Source organism: Gadus morhua, chromosome 12, assembly GCF_902167405.1.
Source record: "Gadus morhua chromosome 12, gadMor3.0, whole genome shotgun sequence".
In the NCBI taxonomy this organism is placed as follows: Eukaryota; Metazoa; Chordata; class Actinopteri; order Gadiformes; family Gadidae; genus Gadus; species Gadus morhua.
The window spans coordinates 3,865,404-3,892,895 of NC_044059.1; the positions used below are offsets into that span (position 1 = coordinate 3,865,404).

Consider the following 27,492-nt stretch of genomic DNA (forward strand, 5'->3'; position numbering starts at 1 on the left):
CTCATGACGGTCTTACAATAGCTCTCTCTAGACCCTGGCTAGTCTCTTAACTATGACTTTACATGCTCTCACACACACACACACACACACACACACACACGCGCGCACACCCAGCCACGCACACAAAGACCCAGACACACACAGACACACACACACGCTAACAACAATAACACACTCACAGATTATTATTGTATGAATCTACACAGAACAAGCTTTGTGGTGGCTAGCGGTTCTGTCTCTCTATAAAACTGCAGTAACTTATATTAAGTGACATTTTATCTTTTATTATTATTAAAATAATAGACTGATGTTTAAACAAGCCTGTGTCTTCTTTATTGCCCAGATCCTGCCCGATTCTGTCTTTCTTGTGTTGTTTGGGTTTTACCAGGGAAGTGAACCAACACCCACATCAGTACAATGTGGGGAAAAGGGTGTTGGTGGTGGCGTTGTGGAAGGAGGGCTGGGGGTGGAATTGATTTATCCTCTGCGTCTCACATCCTTGCACTCCATCTAGTGAGGGGTGAAGTGTGTGTGTGTGTGTGGGGGGGGGGGAGTCTGGCTGGGGCTGATGAAGTTGGCATCCCTCCACGTGCATCGCATTCACAAGCTATTTTTTCTTTTATTTCAGCAGTCCCAGAAATCAAAAAACCTTAGTTAGTGTGTTCAGGCATGTGTGTGTTTGACCAGACCTGCCAGCTGAATATTGAAGACTGCCATGGAGGTCGTGACCTCTGTGATCAGATGCAGATCCACCCCTGCCATGGGGTGCGTGACAACCCTGTGTGGACGCTTTGCTACCCTGCGCACCTCTTCCTGGATTGTTGGCAGCAGAGTGGCTTCACTATCTGGCTTCTGCATCCTGCACCGGCCTGGGTCAGACACTGCAGCAGTTGCCTGGAGCTTGCAGGCAGCACAGCCAGTTAGTGCCGCCGTAGTGATGCATCTGCATTAGGAGCCAGATGATAGTAAAAATACGATATCAATGGGTGATGATTGAGTGATTGATTGTATACATAATATTGCCCATATCCATATGATGGGTATTGATCATTTCTCTCTCTCTCTCTCTCTCTCTCTCTCTCTCTCTCTCTCTCTCTCTCTCTCTCTCTCTCTCTCTCTCTCTAATATTTCTGATTACACATTATTGAGGGTTAGCATGCTTGCATACATTAATTTGTGTGCGTGTGCAAGTGCGTGTGTGTGTGTGTATGTCTGTGTGTGTGTTTGTCCTGTATTGCCACCCCAGTAGGTAAGTGATGTGTCACTGCGGCCGTGGGCACTCTTTAAAAGCAGCGCTAGAGCAGGCATGGCAAGCTGATTTCAGAGCGCCAGGCCTGCCCTCTGCTGCCAGATCCCAGGAACCTCAATCGATCCTGACAGCTCAGTGTGTCACCAGGTCACAGAGACACACTAGGGGAGAGCATAATGACATAAGCGTATCGCTACAGACCCACTTCCACGCTCATCGCTAGTCATCTCCCGAACGTTTGTTGCCGCAAATACAACAGTCAAGAACTCATGCTGATCGGTCTGTGAGTCACATCTGTCATGTTCCCTTTTCAAGGAAAATGAAAAGCAATATCTTCACCAATGCTGCCCTTGTATTGCCTACAGATGGTTAAATGTGCTGCGTGTGCAGGTTTAGCACAGAGACGAGGACCTTCTAAAGATCATTTATTTTCTGCATCTTCAGCGGAGCAGTAGGGAAATCCTTTGCCTGATCAGTGGTATAGAGCTCACTGTTCATCGTAGTGTGAAGTAGCAAGACCAAGTGTATTCATATTATATCTTTAAGCATAGAGAAGGAAGTTGAAATCTTACAAACGGTGGAATGTGTTTTCACTACTTGTATAGCAAGAGTCAACAGCTTGATGGAAAAACATATTCAGTGTTGCAGCCACAGAACCAAATATTCTGCAAGAAAAACATCTTTCCCTTTTTTTTATTGGAGACTGGAGAATGTGTTACACCAATAACACATCGCTGCCGGCACCCAGCCCGAGAGGCTTCAACGCTTTGCAGTTTTCTTTCCCTCTCGGCATGGTAGACAAGCCACGTTCCCCATACTTTACCAGAGACACTCCCTCGGTGACCTGAATCGGCTTCTCTGATCACTGGGATCCACACCATGGCTCACTCCCCCCCCCCCCCCCCCCCCCTCAAAGCCCAACAAGCTGTGAGGGATGAGAGGGGGTGGGTAGGGGGGTTAGGGCTCCCAGAGAGGAGCCGTTGGAGCCTCACTTCCCCTGCAGTGACTGTGGACAGGACTGTCTGGCTCGCTTCGCTGTGGGGATAAATGATGGGGCCCATAAAGCAGGATCAACGTTTCCATCATGCAGAGGAATGGGCCATATAGTAATGAGATGGTTGGGGAGAGTATGGAGGAGGAGGAGGAGGAGGAGGAGAAGTTAGAATAAGGACAACTCATTAACATTCTTCCTGAGTATTAGTATACTTAGTATACTACATAAGTAGTATTATTTTATCCACAGCATCTTTTTTTTGTATTTTAACCTGGTCTATGCCATATAAATGAGCAGTAGCATGCCATTATGACTCTTGGTCTGCCATTAAAATCAGGGGGAGGCAGGCGTCTGGGGCGTCCTGATGAACATGAGCGGATCTGAGGTGCTGCTGCTGCTGCTGCTGCCCTTGCTGCATCTCAGACCAGAGCCTCAGAATAGCAGGCGAAGACTCTCCATATAGAGCTTCTTCTCCTCAGAGACCGGTAGCTCATTACCGCAGGTCTCCCCTCAGGGCCTACCCCCCCCCCCCCCTGCCTCCCTCACTCCACTCCACCCCACACGCAGTCCCACCACGACCTCACCACAGACAGGCCCTCCCTACCCCGCTCTGAGCGACATGCCAACATACAAATCCTGGCATGCATTAATCAGACCTGGCTCTTGCCAGACTCCTGTGGTAGTGACCTTTTGTTTTGTTTTAATAACATTACACATTTGATCATTATCTTGCATATAACTTGTATATATCATGTTGTATTTACACCTTTATAACCAAGCAGTGTATTACTTCAATTCAAGACAATTCAATTGCTCTAATTGAATTGCAGAAAAATACAACTCTATGTACAAGTGATGAAAATTATTGATTGATCAGAGAATACAAACAAAATGTAATAGCCGTGGTGGGGCTTCAGCAGATCACACTGCAGGCATGGAACCCCTGGGTACTGCAGGGGTACCATGGCTTTGGGCCTCTTCAAGAGCAACTGGGGAGTGAATGTCACATCTTTGGCACCTAACCCACCCTCTCAGCGTTCCCTGTGAGCAAGGCACTGAGCCTATAGCTAATCCAATGTACATTGACATCAGCACCACAATCTCTTCTGCATCTGCTCTCATCTGCATTTGCATACCTTCCTCTCCTGACCTGACCAGTGCTCCTCTATATCTATATCACCTCCTCCTCATCCTTAACCTTCTCCTCCTCCCCCTTCTCCTCCTCCTCCTCCTCCTCCTCCTGCTCTTCCTCATCCTTAACCTCCTCCTCCACCTCCCCTCTTGTTCCCTGCAGGTTAACTCCGGTTGACACCTTTCCCGATTTGGACGGTTCTTGATGAGAATTCCCCACCTCAATCTCCTCTGCTTCCTTACTTAGACGTCCCTAGTGGGTTGTTGGAGCTGCTCACGCTCGCACTCATGGCCACTTTGACGTGCGCACACCGCACATTCCTAAACATGCACACATAAATGATAGAATATGTATCTTTATGCCTGCTCAAACTCATAGCACCTAGCCTGCGAATACACACATAGGGATATGCATGTACATATGGATACATAATTGAGGTACACAACACACAACCCCACAACCTTTGGCTTTGATGTATTCTTAATGAGGTCTGATGAGCTTCCTTGCATTCTATCGCTCTCTCTCTCTCTCTCTCTCTGCAGTCTCTTCCTCTTGCCCTCCTTTACTCAATGTTTTAAGTCTCTTGATTTCATGCCAAATGTAGACACACATCCGATCCTGTAAAGGTCCCACTGAGGTCACTCTGAGGCCTGAATCCAATACGAAATTATCTGGGTCTTTTACGACCACATGCATTCCCTTTGCGTTTGTCTGTGTTATCGGTGATTGGCTCCCAAACGCACATCCAACAGTCTCTCCATGGAACCATGAGGTACAATTACAGCCTATCAAAGTGTGTGAATAATATTTTGCTGTGGGTGCATTTTTGTCCGTCCCGAAAAAATAAATGAAAAAGAAACAGGAAGTTATCCTGTGCCAAATGCTAAGCCATTACAAGCAGTATGGAGGGGTGAAGAATGGAAACCCCCTGGTCGTATTCCAGGAAGGGGTGGAGCATAGCTCCCCCTCCACCCACCCACCCACCAACCCACCAACCCACCAACCCACCCTAGGTTCAGGACCCAGCCCACCGTGACCACAGGACCCTGGTTAACAAGGTGCCACGGGACTGGAGCTTCACAGTCGAGCTGTGTGTCTATGTGGCTTTTAGTATGTGTTTGTGTGTGTGTGTGTATGTGTATGTGTGTGTTTGTGTGTGTGTGGGTGTGTGTGTGTGTGTGTGTGTGTGTTTTTTGTTTGTGTGTGTGTGTGTGTGTGTGTGTGTGTGTGTGTGTGTGTGTGTGTGTGTGTGTGTGTGTGTGTGTGTGTGTGTGTGTGTGTGTGTGTGTGAGTGCGTGTGTGTGAGTATTGGGATGGATGGGGGAATTGCCTGGAAAGGGGGAACAAGAAAATGCAAATCACCGTGGCAACACCCGATAAAAAAAGTGGCCCTTCCCTTTTTTTCATTTACCCATAGCTCTTTTCTGACTCAGCTAAAACACAGTCATGCTGCACCTCTCTCGGCCGGTTCCCCCTCTATTCCATCTCCATTACCCCTACAGCCCCTACACACCACCCACCCTCCCGCTGACCTCTGTTGTGTTCTTGTTCTAATCCGTTGCTTTTTTCCTTGAATAGTTCAACACCCACAACTAAACACCCATCCATAACTACTGAAACACATGCCTAGGTATGTCACATCTCTCTGTCTCTCTCTCCCTCTCTCTCTCTTTATGTTACAGTGGCTCTGCAGACATTGCCTAAAAAGGATGCCACAAAGATAATGAACAGATAAAATCCATGTGAGAGAGAAAGAGAGAAAGAAAGAGAACGATAGATAGAGAGAGAGAGATTGCAATGGAAAGAGGGAGCTCAAGGTGCATAATGCTGGAAGCTGTAGCTAAAAACTGCATTTTTATGATCAATATCAGGGAGGGAGGGAAGGGGAGAGGGAGGTCTTCCTTTTCTGCAAATAGCCCTCTCTCTCTCTCCCATGAAAGTCCTGAGTTCGGGTGCATTTGTTTGTGGACAAAAAAGAAAAAAAAGAGTTAGAACTCGTCAGAAGCCCAAACACAAAAACCTTTCTGAAATTGCCAAAGAACGTTTTTCTCTGCATCTCACTTAAGAAAGACGTTCAAGAAATACTGCTTATGAAGCCCAAATTACTTTACAATTCTTATACAATGTTTAGTCTGGAACAATGAAAGTCTAAACAACTTTATGAAGCACTGTGTTTAGTAGGTCACAGATGAACAAAAGCAGCATATACATTTCCCCCAGTAAAATATATTAAAATCAGGAGGTATCCTCAATGAATCCATGAAGAATCTCACCCGGCCTATCCGTCCATATTAAGCCTTAGTATAGTCACCTTATGCGGCCTCTTTCAAAAATACACTGCTTTCCTAAAACACATAACATTCAACAACATAATAAATTCCACCAATGAGCCATAATTTCAAAATAAATATTTCATTTTGAGAAACGAATGTGAACGGTAAAAACAATTAAAAAAAAAAAAAGTTATGCCATATGCCATAGTGTATTGTGTAAAGTGAGAGATTTGAGTGGCTTTAGAAGTGCACTCAGTGCAGCTGCTTGAAGTGCTCTGAATGAAAATGCTTGCTTTGAGGTGTGGGAGTTGAGCAGGGTGGGTGCCAGTGCCAGTTATTCTGATTGTGTAGAAACAAGGCTTTTGGCATACTGATTCTCAGTTACGAGTGGGAGATGATCAGTGGTGGCAAAATACACACAACCTTAGCCCTCTGACATTTCAACCAGCTGTTTTTGTGTGAAGCTAACTGAACCTCAGGTCATACAAAGACTTATAAAGTTAAACTATACCACCCCCAAATAATATAAACAATATACTGAAAATATTAATACTATATATAATGGAACTTTGCTCCGATGTGCAAATCAGTTTTCAATGTCAGCAACAGAACTCAAAACTTCAAAATGAGAACACATTTCAGGTCTAATTAAGCCTTAAACCCTTCCCTTTTCTTTTTAGGGTGGCACAAGACACATCGCATTAAGCCTAGAATCATTCTTAAAGCAGACAACTTCAAACAATTCTCTTAAATTAGGCCATGAATGGGGAATGTCTTGTCTGCTCTGAATCTGCTCCGTCAGCAATGTTTGCTGGTTCATTTTCATCCATCCTCACTCGCTATGCTACCATTACTCCCATGGACACCATTTTTCCACTGTTGACTGCATGAGAGCACCGGGGGACAGACCGAGGGATATTCTTTTACGTGTTATTGTCCCATCCATTTAGGTAGCAATCAGACTTGATGTTAGGAAGATGCAAATCAAAAAATAACAAAACGATAATTCCCCTCAAATGCATTAAAACTAAAGTGACAAGATTATTTTGCAAATGTAAGGAGTAGAAAGTACAGATATTTGGGGTAAAATGTATGTAGTAAAAGCAAAAGGTAGTTAGAAATATAAAACTCAATTACAGATACCTGAAAACTGTACTTAAGTACAGTAACAAAGTATTTGTACATTGTTAATTCAAACCTCTGGAGATTATAGATTAGTATGATATAGGATACATATGGTATATATGCACACACACACACACACACACACACACACACACACACACACACACACACACACACACACACACACACACACACACACACACACACACACACACACACATAGCCTGGCCTATAATTTTCTCTATATAATTTGCTAATCTTTCCTCTGTCCCACAGGTACGTAAACTGTGTTTGGAGCTAAATTGCTCGTCATCACAGGTCATTTTGGGCCTGATGAAATCCTCCGCCTTCCCACTACACTTACTGATGCCGACTTTGGGACTGGAGAGCAGCAGAGCTGGGGTTTTAAAGGGTTTGAAGGCAAAGCCTACGCATCCTCTTGCTGCAATTAACTGTAGTACTAAACTCTGCAGCCACATTTTACTCCACCGATGTATTAGGATATTGCTGGGAAGTTCCAATTCCATGGAAAGCAACATTGAATTCATGGATCACATTGAACCTAGGAGTGGCAGAAACATTTTAATTATATTGCTTGCACCAGTACAATATTCTTTGTATACTTTTATTCAGTTGATTAAATACACACAAGCACATACACACACACACACACACACACACACACACACACACACACACACACACACACACACACACACACACACACACACACACACACACACACACACACACACACACACAGACACGCAGACACATTTATTTAATAACAGAGAAACCAATTCCCGACCACTGCTGCATGGTGCAGTAGTATAGGCTATGTGGTGCTTATGTTGCACAAAAGTGGCTGCACCAGAGTGGGAGTATGAGGATGACACACAAACACACACACACACACACACACACACACACACACACACACACACACACACACACACACGCAAAAACACACACACAGACACACACACACACACATACACACAGTATGCAAATTTCTTACTCATGCTGTAACTCTCAGCGTTGCACTCAGCCCGATTGCCCAAGGGCCGGTTTGTGTTTGTCTCTACAGCATTCCACTGCTGCCCGAGCCGTCACCCGCTTCCCCTCAATCATAACACATTGACTGAGCTCTGACTTTACTCTAATGTGTTCCTCTCCTGTACAACACCAGCAGTCAATCTTTGTGTAGCTTACTCTGAGGTAATGACTTGAACCACAGACCTATTATAGCTTCAAATTACCACTACATAAGCTCTTTCTCCATATGGGCAGGGCACACATGCATGTCCCACACACTCACACGCATGCACACACAAAGACGCACGCACGAAAACACACATACACACAAAGCAGGGGCGGAGCCAAACCAGTATGTGTCTGATCTTACATAATGAGCAGATTCATTGCTTATTGGAAAAAATGTCACATATTTTAATAAATGAGCTACATGGTAACCGGGCTTCTAAGCACTGCCCAACAACAGTCACGTGGGAAACAGAGTATTTCTAATCAACGGCAGGAATCACGGCAGGGTCCCTCCATGATTATGCATATTATTGACTCTAAGAGTTAAGGATATATACATTTAATAGGACTTTGGAATTGAACACCCGTAGGTGACAATCCTGAACACTTCATTAGCTTTGGTATGTCTCTCCGGACCATATACTCGTCCGACCAGTGTTCCCTGATAATTAAGTAACACTTGGAAATAAAAGTTGCTGATTCTGCTCTGTCGATAAACCGGACCCAGTGTTAGGTCATGGTTCACAAAACGAACCGCGTGTAGTGATCCTGACCCAACCCCATTCACAACCTGTTTTTCCTCCCATTAATGGTTGTCACTGTTAATGAATCATTCTGTTCACCTGTGTTCAAGTTGTATTTAAGTTCCCTAGTTTCTGTCCCAACATGTCAGTTCCTTGTTTGTTGTTGGCTTGCCTGCCTATTTTCATTCAGTAAAGCTTCCTTTTACACCTACGCTGAGGCTGATATCTGTATTGGAGGCCAACTCCCTGCGCAAGCCTTGACATCCTGCCAGGCACTCTGGCGTCTGCATCAGCTTTCAAACATCATATTATTTCTGTTAACCCTTCCACGCCATTAACATCTTCAAGATACTACGTATATGCAGCAGCTCTCTGGTCACCATGTTCACTCAAGGCTCTCCACACATTTGCCTTGTATTCATCAATGCATGCACACATTCACACACACAGACAGCTCTGCCAGCCAAGTATCTTGGCTCCATTTCTGGAGCAGCGAACACAACATGGTGGGGAGGTTGCCTCTAGAATTTCATACTTGCATGCGGGCTCTGCCAATATGCGAGACTCATGCAAATGAGCTCATGTCGGCTTATTGTCACTCATCTTGCCAATGAGTTTTTGGTTCCGAGTGTTTGTCATGGTCAGAAATTGGAGTGCATTTGTGTCACTATTGATATGAAACTATTTATACAATGGCTCTTCAAGCGTGTGTGAGTTCTGTATTTTCAATAAAGCTGAGAAAGAATGTTTGTTTACATGTCTGCTGGTGAGTGCACTTGCAGTGAGTGCCGTATGGGGTTGTACAGAGTGCAGAGCTGGGAGCACAGGGATTTCCACTTTGCCAGAGTTTCAAAATCAGGCATTATTCTTCATCCCACAGCAGCATCTCCCTCCCTCCCGGCTGACCATTCCGCCTCCATCCACAACAGCAGCCTCCCTATTGGTCCACACAACCCCTGGTGCTGATTGGCTGCATGGAGGAATTCTAAGCTGTGGCACTGGCTAATTATGCTAATCCAAGAAAGATGATAAGGGGAGCCGCTCTGAGCTCAAACGCCTGGCAACAAACACACACACACACACACACACACACACACACACACACACACACACACACACACACACACACACACACACACAGTTAAGAGGGTTCTTTAGAGTCAGAGAGGGAGAGAGAGGCAGTATGGCATTGTGATGACTGTCTTGTTTCTTACTGTACAGGGTTCTTAAACAAATTGTGAGGAAAAGAAAAGGGAAAAGAGAAATTCTCAGTTGATGCATCATGCAGTGTTACCATCACCACTCTGAGGTTTCCCCTCGTCCTTTCCTCCCTCTCTCCTCCACTTCTCTCATCTCTAGCCTTGCTTCTCTCATTCGTCTTTACACCCGGAAATCATACTGGAAAGATTAACTTCCCTGCTCTTTGCTCTGTTTGTAAATCATTCCCTCTCTCCTCCAAACCCTCTTCTTCTTGCAGTCCTGTCCCTGCCAGCCCTTGCTTTGTTGCTAGCGTGCTTTTGCCCCCCCCCTCTCCCTTCCTCTCTCCTTTGCTGTCTAACTAGTGTGTGTGGGTGGATTGCAGCGCCTCACTGGTCTACTACTCATGAAACACCACTATTCTCTCTTCTCTGCTTTTTTTTAATAACATCTCACACTATCCAACTATCCCATTTTTTTCTCTACATCTCTTCTTCGATCTGACTATGTGCATCAATGTGATTCAAGCTGTGCCTATGCTGTCAGCCTTCTGTAAAAGTAGGTTAGTTTGACTCTGGATGACTGCAGTTATGGTCACTGTCACTTTCATATGGGTGTTAAGGCCCCAGCCAACAAGAGTTGGTTCACGTGAACTAGCATCATGATGGTATGGATCTCTGCACGTATAGAGCACCAAAAAAGCACCTTGTGCATGTGTGTGTGTGTGTGTGTGTGTGTGTGCGAGTCACCTATCACCATGAACTGAAACCACACTTGAAATGTGAATTTAGTATTCCAATTTTTGAAGCCCTTGTGAGTGAAGAGCAAGGCCTCCAGACTCCGGGACAGCGGAGAGGTTCATGGTTCTGCTCTACGGCTTTCTTGACAGTTCTGCAGCGCAAGCAAAACTCCAGCGACCGCGCCAGAGTGCTTGCCTTCTGGACACCATTTGTTCTCCTCTGCTGAAGAAACAAAGTCGATTTCGTAGAAAGCACAACATCATACACACATTAAAGTATAGTCAAGGTACACGATTCAATCATGGTGGAAGGTATCATTGACCTATAGTTTCAGGCGCACTAAAGTGATGTATGTAGCCAAAAATAGATTTGGATTTCGAGATTCATCATGGCGAGGAAATAGTTCCATAAGTAAAAACGTCTTCTAACGCAACGCGTGACCATACTCGAAATGCCCTGATTGACAGCTCTACCCTTATGTGCAGAGTTGGCTAAAGTCCACACATACTCAGATATGGGTAAGGCAGAGGGGGTATAAGGTAAAAAAGTGTTGGTGGGGGGAGTAAGGGGGGAGAGACAGAGTATCTGTGGGAGCATAATTAACTCTGTGGTTGGCCTCTCTGCAGGCATGCGGCACACTGCTCCGAACTGCTGATTCAGTAACCAGCGGAGAAATAAATGAACATTGTGGCGAGAGAGAGAAGCGGAAGCGAGCTACCCATGGAAATATGCAGCAAAGAGAGAAGAGATTGAGATTTAAACATAGAGCGATAGGTAGGAAGGAAACAGGCAGCACAGTTAAAAAGTGATGAGTTTTTAATTAGATGGGGGGAGATGGGGGGGCTAATTGGCAAGCAGGAATGATGCCTTTCAATTAATGCCTTAAGAGATTCAATAACATTGATAACATTGACGTTCTAAAATATATATTTTTTTGTCCGACACTCATATCTTACAAGGGATTCCGTGTAGTACGCCAGGTGGATTATCAAAAGGAAAACAGTGACATCTAGAGTATTAACAGTAAATGTGTAATCTTGAGTTCCTCTGGTGAGCCGTCCTATGGAGGTAGGATTTACTTTATTCATCCCAGATGGTAAATTAGTGCTGACGTAATCAACCAGTCATTAACACTGACCTTTATTCCTCCTGTTTTGGATAGTAATGAAATGTACCATTAAAGAAAATATGTTTTCTGCATCATTCATACCATATTTTTCATTGTTTCAGATGCTGACAGTTGACGGTAAATACTGTCTAAAACAACATTATCAGGCACTTACCCTTTTGAAAGTGAAAAAAAAAAAAGGGTTTTAACATCAAGTCACAAAACATAATCAGTCTCTTGGGGACGTCCAACTAGAGTGCTGGGGGCCATGTCCCGGCTATACGACTGATATTTTACAAAGCAATCAAATTTTGTACAGATGTATAGTATATAATCCCAATCAGAAGCAGTATGAGAAGGCACTGCATTATGCAGCAGTATGGACGTGTAGTGCACGTAGGAGAAGAGACCCGGCGTGGACGGTCCGACCGTGGTTCATTCAACCGTGCCCACTGTGGGGGATAAGGGACCCCGAGGCCGGGGGTTCCAGCTGGCTTCCGCCCTTCTCCTTCTGAAGGAAGCCCCATTCCTGGAGCAAAGCAGGGCGCTGGGCCGGGCGGGTGGAGAAGTAGTCCCTCTGCCTCTGGGAGTATCTCTGGACTGGAGGGATGATATCTCTATATTTCCAGTCCTGGGAACACCAAGCAGCAGGCAGAGTGTTAGTCTCTGACCCCTCTTTTGTAACTAAAATCATGTTGCAGAGAACGTTAATGCTACCTTTAAGCACCGGACGGCATGCATTTACGGAGTACATACCACAAATGTTAAATATTGTAAGTAGCTAGTGGTCTTCACCCGATCTGTATCTGCAAACGGCATGCTTAGGTTTGGATGGATTTGAGGGCTTATATGGAAATGTATTTTGTTATTTTTTGATTTACATGTCATTTTTGATATGCGGTACGTGTTATATCAAACACATTTTATATATATATATATATATATATATATATATATATATATTTATTTATTTATTTATTTATTTATTACACACATACATACAATATCGTTTGAACGGCTGCCATTATGATTTAAACGTTGCTTCCACTCTGTCAAAAGCTTTCTTAACGACCCCTTAACTTTCCACTTGTGGACCCGACAAGGCAGCAAGTGCTTTACCTGCCAGCGGAGGTTGAAGTCCTCCAGAAGCTGAATCCTGGCCTCTCTGGAAGGAACACAGTCAGGAGGGCTGCTCTGCAGGACCTCACACCCCACCTGCACACCCTCAAACACCAACAGGGCTCTGATGGCGAACCAGCCCCCAAACCGGGGATGAATACACACCCCAAACTTTTTCTGTAGGCATAGAGATGCATAAAAACAAGATGCTCAATGAACCGTTAGGATTGGAAATGTTTTTAGCTTGCAGAGAAAAATCCCTTTGCTATGTTCATATTACCTTGTCACCCCATGGGTGGTCTGTGACATCTGCTTCTTGGTAATAATAGGCCGCTCCAGCCACATGGGCAGCTGTCTGAGCCAGGAACTTTGGCTTCCTGCTTGCGGGAAGCATCTCATAGTCGTAACTCACCTCCACCTTCTTTCCCGGGAAAGACTGTTGGAGAGGTTGGTTTGTAAAGGAAAAACACACACAACCAAGCACAATGCAAGCGATATTTAATGAACACACTGACCACTCCTTCCCTACCAATCCAAACTCTTATCCCGTTACTCCTTACTTACTATACTACCAATAGCATTCAATCATTACCTGTGAGATAGCAGAGTTGATGGTGTGTTTGACACATTGGTCTATCGGGTCCGACACACCCTGACAGCATCCCTTCTCCATAAAAGGCAGGAATGCTCTTTCAAACATGTCAGGTGTGCTGAGTACCACCACAGCCAAGGTGTCCTCATGATGGGGCTGGCGCAGAGAGGCGGGCAGTACGTCGTTGTACCAGCCGATCTGTCGTTCAGAAACACCAGACGAATAGGCACTCAAGTCGTTAACAAACGTTTTCATTACGACTCATATTTTGCATTAAGACATCAATAATTGTGCGGGCAACCATACCTTTAGTGGGTGACTTTCAAACCCCAGATTTGAAATAGAGTCATCTAATAAACATGTAACCGTTTCAAAGTTGACAGTGGGCGACGCCATTGCTTCTAAATGCCAACGCGAACCAAAGCCTCATAGTTAGTGATTATGGAGCAATAGGATGTTTGTTTCCTGTGGTTTGAATAACACGAATGCCTCTTGCTTTCTCATTATGCACGCTGTTATTAAATATGCTACGTCGGAGACTAGTGTGGGACTCCTTACCAACGTGCATTACGCAAGAGTCTAGAACCGCACGTCATCTACGTGTTACGTAATGACGTCGATGTTGTGGGGCTCCTGGATTTAAAAGTCGATTGCACGTTATTCTGTAAGTAGCAAAGCTGTATTCGGTTATAGCAATACATGTCGAAGTATTACCTAAGCAATCGACCATATTCAAGAACCTATGGATGTTTTGTGCCGCCAGTTTCGGCATTGTATACTTATTGACGCAAATCTTTATTTAGGACAAACCCCCATTTAGCTAACGTTAAGGTTTTGTTTGCTAACGTAAGATAAATATAATTTTTGAAGTAAACTGTTTAACCATGTACTGGTTTATTCATATTTATTGTGCAAACAACGCAAAATGAGATCAGATGGACTAGGATCACTGACTCCAAGTCTCCACCTTTGTTGAATGGATAGGGCTGAGTTGTCACCACCAGATTAGCAAGCACTACCATTGTAATTATTTCCCGTGAAGCGTCAAGTAACGTTACACAGTACACCAGACTGTTACTTGTCCCCGACAGCTGTGAACGCGGCTCTGGTTACTGTGCCACCACATCATCCGTGGCTCTGTGGCCCATCTGTAGCTCAAGGTTCATGATGTCATGTAGTTGTTGCCCCCAGTACAATGGATTATGGACCCTATGGTCACATATGGGGTTATGGGGAAATCTAGTAAACAATGCGAGAAAACAAATACTTTTTTGACAATTACATGTGTTTATTTTTAGTTCTACTGCTAGATGAACTGGGATAATCAGCTGAGCTCTATCCTGTCAGCTGCAGATGACAGCGTGGCCAAGATGCGGGTGGGTTGGACACATGAACTGATCAAGAGGAAAAACAAAACACATTATTTTCCTTCTTTGATTTAAATGACTAGTTTAGAGATTGATTAACCTCTCCATGCAAACATAATGTGCCACTTTCCGATCTTAACTGTAGATGGCGGTGTAGCTCCACCAAGTTACATGCCATTGCTTTAAGGCTAACCCTGGACGATTTAATTGATCAGTTTATGCCTGTAGAACAATAATGGTTTAGTCCTGTTTCCTCACCTGCTGGTAAAAGGTAAAAAAAAAAGGCTGATGTAAAATCCGAATATGTCATTGCACTTACTGTTAATAGTGCAGATAAACATAATTGCTATGTTTATTGTGGTCTTATATGGAAAATGGCAACATTGATTCATAAATGGAAAATAGATTATATTAGACTCGAGGGTCATTCCTTTTGTAAGGAGGAGAGGCACCGCAACATTATACATTATAAGGACCAAGTTCTTAAATTGACTAAATTTCAAATAGATACAAAGGATATTCTGTGAATATCACTTCTTTTTTTTTCACAGGAAAGACTGACTTCACCAGGGAAATTCTCAAAAGGAAGTCCAGGTGGTTACATGCAGTTTCTTACATGACTGAAATAGTAAAGGATGTCCTATATATCGGTAGTTTCTGGCACAAATAAACTCAATTAGCATTTGTGGGTGGTGTAACAACTGAATAAAATATTATTTAGCTCAGCATCCTCCATATGCTTCCCCTATTTCCTCTCCTCTGTCAGATCTGTTTCCGGTGAGGGAAGGGCGTTCTGACCCAGGTTTGGACCCCCTTACTCTTCCTCTCCTTCCCACCAGAGCATCCATGCTCCAACAGCCCTCCTCATCTCTCCCCCCGGAGGTTCAATGGGCAGACCTCGCTGCCATCCAGACTCAACTGCAGATGCAGAGCCAGGTGTGTGTGTCTGTATGTGTGTACTGCCTTGTGCAACAACCACACAGAAGGACTCCTGCTTGTATCATTGATTTTACATTCTAGAGCACGCACTACGTGGTGAACATTTAGTCAGTGTGTTTGAAGAGCTTATGTTTTCTATTGTTAATGCAACAGATGCGTTGTTACATTTCTTTTGAACCTCTCTTCAAGGCACTTGAGTCTCTCACCAAGAAGGTTCAAAGCGTCGAGAGGGAGAGAGATTCTCAGCAACGCCGTATTCGCCTACTGGAAGGTAGTTTCACAAATCAGAATAGATTCATTTCTGAATGCTGATTGCAGCTCAAATCTGAATGAACACAGCATTTTACTTGGGTACGATTCACTTTTATTTCAACCTATCATTTTGCAAGAGGTGGGGATATTTTAACATGTAATAAGCGCACACAAACTTGACTAGCAGTAGTAAATGGTCAAAGTGTCTGTAAAGGTTTCAGTTTTTTTGCCTTTAGACTTTCTACTGTGGAAATGCACAATTATTAAAACTGGAAAGTTTCTTGAGAAGTCTTTAACAAAACTGCAAGCAATGCGATATATTTTCCGGCCCATGCCTACGGCTGGATCCGTGATTAACTGGAAATTGAAACCACCATGTGGCCTCTTATCGTACGTCTTCACTCAGTCCAAATGGCTGGCTAGCTGGCTCACTTTGCAGCCTCACACACAAACACCACTCAAAAAAGAATTATTTAGATTAATTATATTATGAATAATACAAATTTTGCTCACAACGTGATGCCATGTCACCCAGAGGAGATCTGCAGCCTGCGGGAAGAGTCGAAGGAGATGGAGAGAGCGAGGGCTGACATGAGGAGGGATCAGAGCCCAGGGACTGAGCGGATGATGGAGCAGTGGAGGAGAGAGATCGGACGCGAGCTGAGCACTCTCCGGGGCCACATCACCAGGGCTACGTCGCTAAGCAACCTGGAGGAGAGGTATACATGGGGGCGGGGGTTTTAGGAATCAAACGATTTCTTCTAATTCTCCTCATCTTATGATTGAGCTGTAGCTGTACATTCACACCAAAAGCTGTAAAAGATGCAAAATCGCCGAATAGCTCAAAACGCAACGCTGTTCAAAATATTTACTGCTCGTATCGCTCTTGCGATTTTGCTTTTCCATTTAAATGAGCCGCGCTTTTTGCCTGCACCCTCGTAGTTGAGGCAAGTGCTGCTGCTGATGCAGAGCCACAAAAACACAAGATAGTCATACATTTGGTCAATAGAAAAAGAATAATAAGCATAAATACATGAAACACTGAATAACTAATAAATGGAGTAATTGCTTAAATGCTATATTATGGCTTAGTTGATCGCTATCGTGTGTGTGTGTGTGTGTGTGTGTGTGTGTGTGTGTGTGTGTGTGTGTGTGTGTGTGTGTGTGTGTGTGTGTGTGTGTGTGTGTGTGTGTGTGTGTGTGTATAGTATTGTTTATTATGGAAAAGATCCGCACAACGGGAGCATTTGTGCTAGGCAGACACACGGCAAACTGACAAATTAGAAACAGTTTTTTGTGCGGTATCTCCCTGCTTCTGAAATGCGCGCACATCTCCCCCCACCGCTCGTCCGCTGGTTTCCATCAGCATTCCACTGTGCGACCATCCCTTTTGCGTAATGCGGATTGCGTATGCCCTCCAACGTTGTTGAAATTATATGCTGGATGCTTTATTCTTTCTATGTGTTTTTTAGTTAATGATCGGGCTATAATAAGACCAAGTTGGCTATGCAATTGCAGAGAAATACGATGCCCTGCAATAGCCGCAATTATTCTCTCACGTACCATGATGAAGGAACAAATGTGTGGTAGGAACTAGGAACTAAAGTTCTCTCATATGTTTACTGGGACCCACGCCGGCGAGAGACATCTACATTCCAATTGGCTGGCGGTCATTTACAGCCGAAACGCTACTAGCTCATTTGCATAGTTTAGCTGTTTTCCACTCTCATTTACAGCTTTGCAGCTTTAAAGCTATCTCTAAAAGAAAGTGAATGGGCGTTTATCGCTCAAACCGCTTTGCAGATTTTGGTGTGAACGCACAGTAAGACATGTATTTGTTCACCTTCCTTCAATGAGGTTTGCTTCTTTTCAAAGTGGCTCATTATCTCCTTAGAATTGGGTTTTGTCCCACGAAAAAAGACTTGGATAAAACCCAAGAAAAAGTTTGAGGTTCATTTTTTCTTTCTTTGTTCCTCTACTCTCTCTTTTCACAGTTTCAGTTCAAAGCTCCAGGGCGAGGAGCTGCAGCACCTGCGAAGGGAGGTAGATCAACTGAAGGCTCGCCTTAGTGAGTCACACACAAGACCACTCATGTTCGATACCGCTCTGCCGGCTGGGCAGTGGCGCTGAGCCTGCTCTTTTTCAGCGCTTCTCTTTTCTTTCTTTATGTCTTTCTTCTTCTGCCCCACAGGGGGACAGGAGGAGGACATGTTTGTCCAGCAGTCGGAGGTCCGAGAGGCCAGGCGACAATACGAACGCAACTGCAAGGTGAAAACGCTTTTGAAGTTTTTGTTGTTGTTGTTGTTGTTGTTGTTGTTGGTTTGTTGTTGATTATTTATCCATCTTTTTTTTGTTGTTCAACCCTCATCCTGCCCAGACGCTGGAGCAGCTCACAGACACTAACAGAACGCATGGTTTGGACCTGGCCAAGACCGAGACGCAGCACACACGCACGCAGCAAGAGGTGCGCCAGATCAGGTATATGCGGTGTAAGCTCATCTACGAGTGTGTGTGTGTGTGTGTGTGTGTTGGTTGTCTTATATCATACACTGATTTGATTCAGTCTCTTGCTGGGAACAAACTAAACGTACTGTTCATGTCTTCTCAACAGAGTCAGCGTATCAGACCTGAGAGATGAGGTCAGCCGTCTTATGCTCAGAGAAGAGCGACCCACACCTGCAAGGCCGAAACACACATCAGGTGATTCGCACGCATACCTTGAAAACACACACGCTCTGTCCTACATTACAACGGGTCATTAGGTCATATGACCAAGGCCTCCTGATCCTTCTATGGTCTAGATTGAAGCTCAGGCCTTTGTGGCCTGAGCTTCAGTGTGTGTGTGTGTGTGTGTGTGTGTGTGTGTGTGTGTGTGAGGAATGTGCATGATTAATCAACGATCGACTAATTGATCATTAAGAATTTCTGTACTGTATATATGGCATTTACAAAAGTGGTAAGCGTATGTCCGTATGTCTCGCGCATTCTCGTGTATTCCGATTGAGGCGTATATTTAAGCAATATATCACGCCAGGCTGTGGTATGTGCTCATTATACCACTGTTAAGGGGCGTTGTCCGGCCCCGACGCACAGCGGAGGGCTGGCGAAAACTTTCACAAACTTTCACAAAATGATCGGGCGTCATAGCAGTTATGTATACGCTCATTATACAACAGTTGGGAACCAATCAGATCGCTGGATTTAGCGCCCCCGTTGTATAAATGATCATATTCTATTCCGATTGAGCTGTCCTTCCACTTCTAATTGGACCAGAAGTGTCCATGTAAACGCGGGAGAATTGACAATCAATTTTCATTGCATTTTGAATATAGCATAAAAATAGTTCAATTTAATCTAAAGATTAATAATTAATTAATGATTAATCGAAAATGTATCGTTAATTCTCCCGACGATCGACCAAGACAATTTAATCGAATACCAATCCCTAGTGTGTTGAAATTTGTGGTTGTGCTGTTTTGACTTCTATGCACTCTTACTCATATTTTGTTTCTTTCACTGTGTGCCAACCGTTCTCTCATCTTTCCACTTTACAGCCCTTTAATCAGCTAGTAATTATTAAATTTGCTCTACAAATAAACCTGGGCTGGCTTTACAACTCTGTGTTTTGTACGGACCCCAGCTTCTTCGGCACCAGGTTCTCAGCTCCACAGCAGCCATGGTCCGGAGCCCAGAGGTGAGCAGCCAGACTCTGACTCTGAGGACTTCAGCCCCACGCCTAGCCTGGCGGAGGTCAGCTCAGACGACCTGTCGTGGCTGGACGACCACGAACCAGGTGAGAAGCGAAGTGAACTGAACAAAGCGTCTTTTGTTCAGTTAACATCAAACCTGTTTTTGTTGTGGTTACACACATGCATCAGTAGATTCCCGGTCTACCTCCCCCTCATTCCCTCCCCCACACATCTGTTAAGAGCCGCTTTCCCTGATCCATGCCATCAATTCTGACTCATTGTGGAGACTTTATCGGTGCCTGGTTGGTCGGGACCACTCATTGCTATGCAGCGGAGAGATCATGTGGGCAGAGCAGAGGAAAGGGGGGGGGGGATTACAGGAATAACAAATTGGCCCATTTAAACCTCTCATTAAGGCGGTCAAAGTATTTTCCTTATCAGGCAATCTCTACAGTCATTCTCTTTTCCATTGATTTTTGTGCACAAACACAGTGATACACTCCCAGTCTTTACTCCAACTGAAACATTTCAATGCGTTTTTTAGTTCCGTTTTTTAGTCGTTTGCGCCAAAGAAAACCTCAAAGATAATCATTATTGTGTCAGCCAATTCTCATCAGAGCGAAGAACTGCCGAGGCACATAGGTAAAAGTGACCACTCGACCCTATTGACATTTCCTGTCCTCCCTTCTGCGTAGCTCCTCGTCAGAAGAGAGTACCGTGCGTACGTCTCAGCACGCGGTCCAGACGAAGTGACATAGCCGGCCCAAGCAGCGACCTGGGGGACGACGACGAGGATGACGACAATGATGACGATCTAGATGATGATGACGTCCACCTAGGGCTGGGATCGGACCTTAGCCTTGATGACCTCTGACATTTTTCAAATGTCAGACTGAAAGATATGTTAGCTTTGTTTCATTTGTTCCTACCAGAAGTCAGCTATACTCATTACTTTGGTAAATGATTATGGTTAGCTTGTAAAAAAAAAGTATGTATTCTAATGATGAGACATTTCGTTAATTCCCATTTGAATGTCGTCAAGAATCTGTTGTCCTGAATGTAGGACATGTTGAATGTTGAATTCTAAAACTTGAAACAGAAAAGGCTTTGGTCGTTAGTATCAACCCACGTTACGTGATCTTGTGTTCCTGTAAATAATCCATCAAAAGGTGTTATTGAACAATATTTGACCCGGCTAGCTTGCTAGTCACAATAGCAGGGCCCTCCATCATTGCGCTGAGTCAGGTCTGGGTTGTCTGAAGTGGATCCTGTCTGAGGAACACAATCAGCAGTGCTTTGCTGATATGCATCAGGAGATGAATGTGCTTTAACCAGCTGCACATGTAGAGGATGACTGTACTCTGGGAACAAATAGCCCAAGGCAGCCGCCATTTTGCAGATGCAGTCAATTGTTCTCCCACAACAACTATTTAGTTTAATTCTGCCATCGTCATATTTGATTTGATTTTAATTGAGTGACCTGATGTCACACCAAATACACATGTATTATGATACGTTCATCAAGTGTGTGTGTGTGTGTGTGTGTATATATATTTATGTATATGTGTGTGTGTGTGTGTGTGTGTGTGTGTGTGTGTGTGTGTGTGTGTGTGTGTGTGTGTGTATATGTATATGTATATGTGTGTGTATATATATATATATATATATATATATATATATATATATATATATCCTGTATGGAATACGATGTTTCAAGTTAGTGTTGAATGAATCCCATGAGAAATAGATATTTTTTACTTTTTTGCTTTTACTTTTTATGGAAACACCAAGTTCAAGCTGGCCAGAATGATATTTTCCCTCACAACAACATTAATTTATATTATATTATTATATTGCTGACTCATCAGTAAAGTAACCCTGCTGCTGATGGTTGGAACGATACACATCCTTCCTAGGTTAAGTCCCACCCTAGTATTCTGTTTTGATCCAATCTCCCCGTTTGGGCGTCATCCAAAGATGAATCAGCCCGCTTGTGTTTATTTTGAGAGAGCAATATATCTGATTCATTAGCAAAGAACATTCAGTAAAATCGAGGCAGGACAGACATCATTTACGGCAATCCTTCAAATAAGCAACATTGTAAAAGAAACACAGTATTTTTAAATATAATAACGTGAGCTAGTATTCCCTGCGTAGGATTAATACAGTACCATCTAATGAGTGGCTGTTGTAAAGAAAGGAGGCATTTGTGTGTTGTTGTGGACTGATACTGATGATGGCCTAATGACCGGATGAGTTGGGCTGTTCTCTTGCAACTCAATTGCATCTATCAACCATTGAACTGTAATAGAATGACAAATAAAGGAGCTTTTCGTGTCTGCTTAAACAAATTAAGTTTGTGTTCAAGATGGTTCTGTTGCCTTTTACGTGCCCTATTTAAATCTTTCATCAAAGGTTTATTCATAGGAAGTCCCTCAAACATCAAAATAGACCAAGAGAGAAATAATTAATGCAGAGCATGGCTTAAAAAATAACTTTAATCAAACATCAAGAGATCAGGCCATTATCTACAGCAGAATTGAAATCCTGATAATGCAATGAATGATGTTAACACATTAATGCTTTAATGTAAAAAATAAGCTGGCGTGTTTAATTTATGACTACACATTGCTAGTCATGGAACATGTATTATCAAGCAACTACACAACAGATAATGGCAAGTTAATTTTAGGCAGTGCATTATGAGAAATAATTGGCAAGTTTTCCGATTCAATAAATGCACGTTTGTTATTATTCACACTCAGTGTTCAACTTAACACGTACATTTTTTTTATTTCTTCAAGGTTCTAGAACTATAATCAATGGAAGATGCCTTTCAGTCAACTCTTCATAAAGTTGAAAGTGTTAGCGACATTACTTTTCTTTTCTATCGATTTGCCTGGCTTGATGCACCCGTCATCTGTAGCCAACCAACAACTTTCTTTCTTACGTATCTAAAAGGGAGGCAGATTATAACTTTGATTTGCCCCGGTATGAATGATGGACAAAGACAGGAATCTGCTCAGGCCCATTGGGCAAATTCAGGCATGTACGAGCTGCACCAAAGTCCTATGTGTCTGCTTGTGTTGGGATGAAAGCATTGCACTTTGAATGACTGGTAGAGCTGAGAGAATAGAGCGTGTGAATATGAATACAATACAGACATACACAGTATACAATAAGAGTCGTCCCTACCCTGTACAAGGCACTATCTTGGACTATTGATCTCAGGAAAGAATAAAAAATAAACACTAAAGCAAAAAGAAGTACAGCAGTATTTTGCTTTCAGTAAAAACACTTAAATACCCTCTACCATATCGACCCGTGCACATTTAAAAATATGCGTAAACACATAGACAAACGATGCGAAAGTATGGACAGACACACACGCGCGGGCATGCGCAAATATATACACACACACGCACGCACGCACGCACACACACACACACACACACACACACACACACACACACACACACACACACACACACACACACACACACACACACACACACACACACACACACACACACACACACACACACACACACCTCAATCACATCAACTATTTACTTTTTTCCCTTTTCTGCAATCCTTTAAACATAAAGTGCAACCTTGTAAAAGAGTAAATACCAACGAGATCACCTTGTTGATATCCTGCTTCCTATCAGAGATTAGAGTCCTCCTCTAGCAAGTACTGATGCTTCTATCACCCTATTTTTTTTTAGATCAGTGTTTTCGATAATTGGATGTCAACACCATAACACCTGACTATTAATAGACACTACCAGAGCAATGTATTAAATTGGCTAAATGTGAAGTTTTAATTAAAATTGTCGCGCCAATGATCGCAAAATCAATTTTATAGCAAAGTGTAGCCGTTATAAATTAAGCTAAGAATGCTTAGCTTACAAAGCTAAGAATGAGAAACATATGAAAAACAAATGTATCATCGTTAATGCACCATAAAACATAAATGAGGGCAGTTGTTAATCTAATGTTTGGATGACCAATGTAATAATAACACTTTAGATGGTGTTTTATATAATAGCATAGACAGACCTTTGCTTACGATTTGTCTTGTTTTAAAGATGATCCATGCTGTATTTTAAATGTGGTTAAAGGTCTACAGTATAGAGATGATGTTACCTGACCATGCTAATGATCGGAAATGTATGCTAACAGTGTACAAAGCCTTTCACGGTTTTAGTTTATTTTTTTAGAATAGGAAATTCCCCAAAGTAATCTAGTGTGTAGGTACTCTTTAAACGTACAATCCTTAATTGACGCATGACTACAGTTGGATTCAATAGCTTGACCCAACCATGGTGTTTGGTTTTGGTAATTGGATACTACTGACATGCTATTTTTAGCGTATTAAGATCCTAATACATCCCTTGGGTATTTTGACACAAAAAGCTGATCTTCCTCCTTACCCAAAACAGAACAACTTACTCCCATGCATCAGTTAAATAATTGTTTAATACCCCACTCAGGCCTAGTAGCCCAACGATCAGACCTTTAAAATGGCAAGCAGCAGGGAAGTGGGGCGACCAAGGCTGATCATAGATGGATCCCTAACAGATTACCACTACCTTCCTCCAAAACAAACTCATCAAACACATTGGAGACAAGAACAGCTATTGTGAACCCAGCCAGCTGGTGCTACTGCTTTTTCCTTCTCGGTAAGGACACGCGAATGAAGTGTGTAATTCCGCCTCATCATATCCTTATCCTAAGGTCTCTTAACATAAACCCTCAAAAACAATAAAAAAATTATATCAGGTGTTCAGGTGTTGTTGCCTAAGTTGTGGTTGTGTGGTAAGGTCTCACAATATATAATATATATTTATCCATAGTTGAGCATTTACATTTTGTTAGAAGGATCCTCCCAACATGGGCAACATCCTTATTTCTCAATTGCCGTTTCAGCCGCCATCTCTGAGGATCTAGAGATGCACATTGAACTGAACTTACAGAACAGGCGTAACATACCTAACCCGGTATCCCTTCTTTGTGATGCAGAGAAAGGAAAGGGCACTCTTATCGAGAGACTACTGTGAGGTTGTGTTGGACTTTCAGGCCGTCTGTTGGCTGCTGCCTGCCCCTCCACCCTCTCTCCATCAGTAGCTGTACATGGACAGAGGCGCGTCCTCCATCATGTCATCCTATAGAAGAGAGTAAAGACACGAGACCCACGTCATTGTAGTCCCTCACCACCGTCATCAAATTGATTGTCCTAGATTCACGCTCCTCGCCCAGTAGCATATAATCCTGATGCTGACACCGCACAATGCATGTACCTAGGGTAATGTAGCTTTTGTCATAGAAGATAGTTCTGCTCACCATCGGCAAGTCCTGGAGCCTGTGAAACTGGGGCCGGTTGTCTCTCCTGCGCAGTTTGAGGAAGAGCAGAAGGATGATGACGACTGCGGTGGCGATGAAGGCCGACACCAGACCCGCCACTAGGGGGTCTACGGCCTTCTCTGCAGGAGTCAAAGGAGAGTCCATCCAGTCAATCAGCATAAAAAAATCTTGCAATGAATGATGGATGAATGTAGCGTTTCAAACACACACACACACACACACACACACACACACACACACACACACACACACACACACACACACACACACACACACACACACACACACACACACACACACACACACACACACACACAGACACACACACACTTGAACCTAAAATCCTATAAACTCCTAAAAAATAATGTGGATTCTACCCCCAAAACCAGAGCACAGCCACAGAGCGCTGATATTCTTCACATGGAATTACAAGCGCTGTAAAAGTCATACAATTGTGTTTATTCTGGAAGTGCAAGTGAAGCGTGCACAGTGTGGCCAGGCACTTAGGGTTAGTTCAACAGGAACTGTGCATGACAAAGGATGACGGAGCAGAGAAAGGCAAGGAAGTAGCCGGAGGCGTGGTGGATTGGTTTAATAGTTAGTGTGCCGGTACTTGGCCGGACCGTTGTTCTGATGTGATGTTTAAGTGTCTTTTCTGTATTCATCGATTCTGTCTTGCATTCGGATCTTTGCATCGTTTGCAGACATGCATAATGCTTGTTGAATAAGAATCTATTTCTGTGTATGCCCAACTGTTGCTATGAGTGGACTGGCTTTGTGTACTTTAAATACATTTTTATCCGCCAAGCAACCACCACATTACAGTGAAAACTCCCTGTTACTGATTTATGGTTAGAGGCAGAGGGCCAATCCGTTTCCCAACAAAAAAGCAAAGAAGTCAGGGAAAATCTTTTCATGCCTGGATTTACTAGGAAGGTCCACTGTAAATGTTTTATTGTTATTTGCATAGGCAGAGGAAAAAAGAGAGACAGAGAAAGACAGAGGGACACAAAGAGAACGTCAACAAAGGGGTGAGGTGAACAGAGAGCATCCATGTCTCTGGTCACATGACAGTCCAGACCTCAGACAGAGCACTGATTGTCCGGCGGCCGATTGTGACGGCACTTTTACGATTAGATAAGCGTTGGGTGGGAAGCACGCCTTTCTGTATGCATTGTGTGATGTTTCTTGTGTTTATTTATGTGTAAGTGACTTACACTGTCTGTTCATTCTTTTGTGTGTAAGTGTGTATGTGTGTGTGTGTGTGTGTGTGTGTGTGTGTGTGTGTGTGTGTGTGTGTGTGTGTGTGTGTGTGTGTGTGTGTGTGTGTGTGTGTGTGTGTGTGTGTGTGTGTGTGTAGAGGTAGGGACTGGCTCGTCCTGAAAAACAAACAACAGCATCTTCTTTGTTCCATTTCTCCTCTGTGCTAGTGTAGATAACATGGCGGTCCCCTGACTGAATACAAAACAAAATATGTATCCACTTACCAGTGACTTCCACGCTGAGCGGAGAAGGGGTGTTGGCATGTGCTTCGGTCTGGGTGGAGGAGTTGCTCGATGTGGTGGTGGATGTCGCCAGCGTGCCTGCCCTGTAGGTTTCAGCAGTGATCTTAGGGCGTGCAGAGTGGGTACTGGGGACATCTTTTGGGGCTGTGGTGGCAGGGATCGAGCTGCCACTGGTGCTGCTGGTAAGGGCAGCTGGTCCGCTAGAGTGGGAGGGTGTGGGTGCGGGTGTAGTTGTGGAGCTTGGGGTTGGGATGGGCTGGTGGGATATGTTGGTAGGTGTGCTGGGAGTTTGGGTGGAGGAGAGTTTCTGCTCTGTATTTGGGGGGTTGGAGGTAGGAGTGGTGTCGGCGGCGGCGTTGGTGGTGGCGGCGGCCGCAGCGGTGGTGGAGGTGGTGGAGGACAGGTGGTGTGAGGTTATTTCAACCAGGGCCTTTGGCAATGGCTTTTCTGGAAGTTTGATTTTAGTGTCTGGAGAAGGGGAACAGAGCAAGAATAGAGAGCGTGAGGTAAGGAGGTAAAGGAGAGAATGGGAGAGCAACATAAAAGAGAAGTATGGGGACAGATGTATAAGTGTTATAGTAATAATACATTTGCATTGAGAATACATTTTCAAATAACAGGAACAGCAAAGGTAATGTAACAGCAACCTAACCCATGTTGTACCCAAGACAAAAGAACATATGCATAAGCTGTGAATATCAAATAGAAAGATTAAACCTTTCCAAGCAACAGAAGACATTATAGAATGTAGCATTTACTTGCTGCCTTTCTCACCCTTGTTCGAATTGGACTAGATCTGATCTCCATTTTTCATACATTGTATATGCCTTTGTGTATATCCTACAAGGTGTGTGTGTGTGTGTGTGTGTGTGTGTGTGTGTGTGTGTGTGTGTGTCTGTGTGTGTGTGTGTGTGTGTGTAATTGTAGGAGAGAGAGATATGAAGAGGGGAGGGTAGGGTGGGACTCAGATGACAGGAGGAGGAAGAGGAGGAGGAGGGTGAGAGTGAAGGAGACTGTCAACACTTGGGAAACTTTCCTTGCTCTGCGAGTTTGTGAC

General features: G+C 43.8%; 3 protein-coding genes across 6 annotated transcripts in view; 1 reads left to right on the forward strand and 2 right to left on the reverse strand.

The window, feature by feature from the left end:
• Window positions 1-11,300: 11,300 nt before the first annotated feature.
• Window positions 11,301-13,923, reverse strand: mmachc (metabolism of cobalamin associated C). Its single transcript, XM_030372430.1, has 5 exons — window positions 13,623-13,923; window positions 13,317-13,514; window positions 13,005-13,160; window positions 12,725-12,901; window positions 11,301-12,236 (listed from the first exon to the last, which is right to left on the reverse strand). The coding sequence occupies exons 1-5, from the start codon at window positions 13,710-13,712 to the stop codon at window positions 12,045-12,047; spliced, it is 813 nt and encodes a 270-aa protein (XP_030228290.1). The 5' UTR covers window positions 13,713-13,923; the 3' UTR covers window positions 11,301-12,044.
• LOC115555526 (putative golgin subfamily A member 8I) lies at window positions 13,885-20,666 on the forward strand. The gene is made up of 12 exons (XM_030372425.1): window positions 13,885-13,980; window positions 14,615-14,692; window positions 15,235-15,277; window positions 15,450-15,619; window positions 15,812-15,893; window positions 16,410-16,593; window positions 17,869-17,942; window positions 18,066-18,142; window positions 18,252-18,352; window positions 18,486-18,574; window positions 19,515-19,667; window positions 20,259-20,666. Exons 2-12 carry the CDS (start codon window positions 14,627-14,629, stop codon window positions 20,435-20,437), a joined length of 1,218 nt encoding a protein of 405 aa, XP_030228285.1. The 5' UTR covers window positions 13,885-13,980; window positions 14,615-14,626; the 3' UTR covers window positions 20,438-20,666.
• Window positions 20,667-22,041: 1,375 nt separating this feature from the next.
• LOC115555527 (flocculation protein FLO11) overlaps window positions 22,042-27,492 on the reverse strand; it is a 10,021-nt gene continuing 4,570 nt past the window's right edge. For all 4 annotated transcript variants that reach the window (XM_030372429.1, XM_030372428.1, XM_030372426.1 and 1 more), the window contains 3 exons: window positions 26,418-26,903; window positions 24,910-25,049; window positions 22,042-24,731 (listed from right to left, as the gene is read on the reverse strand). In XM_030372429.1, the coding sequence (XP_030228289.1) occupies window positions 24,687-24,731; window positions 24,910-25,049; window positions 26,418-26,903 (671 nt within the window). In that variant the 3' untranslated portion in view covers window positions 22,042-24,686. The remainder of the gene's footprint in view (window positions 24,732-24,909; window positions 25,050-26,417; window positions 26,904-27,492) is intronic.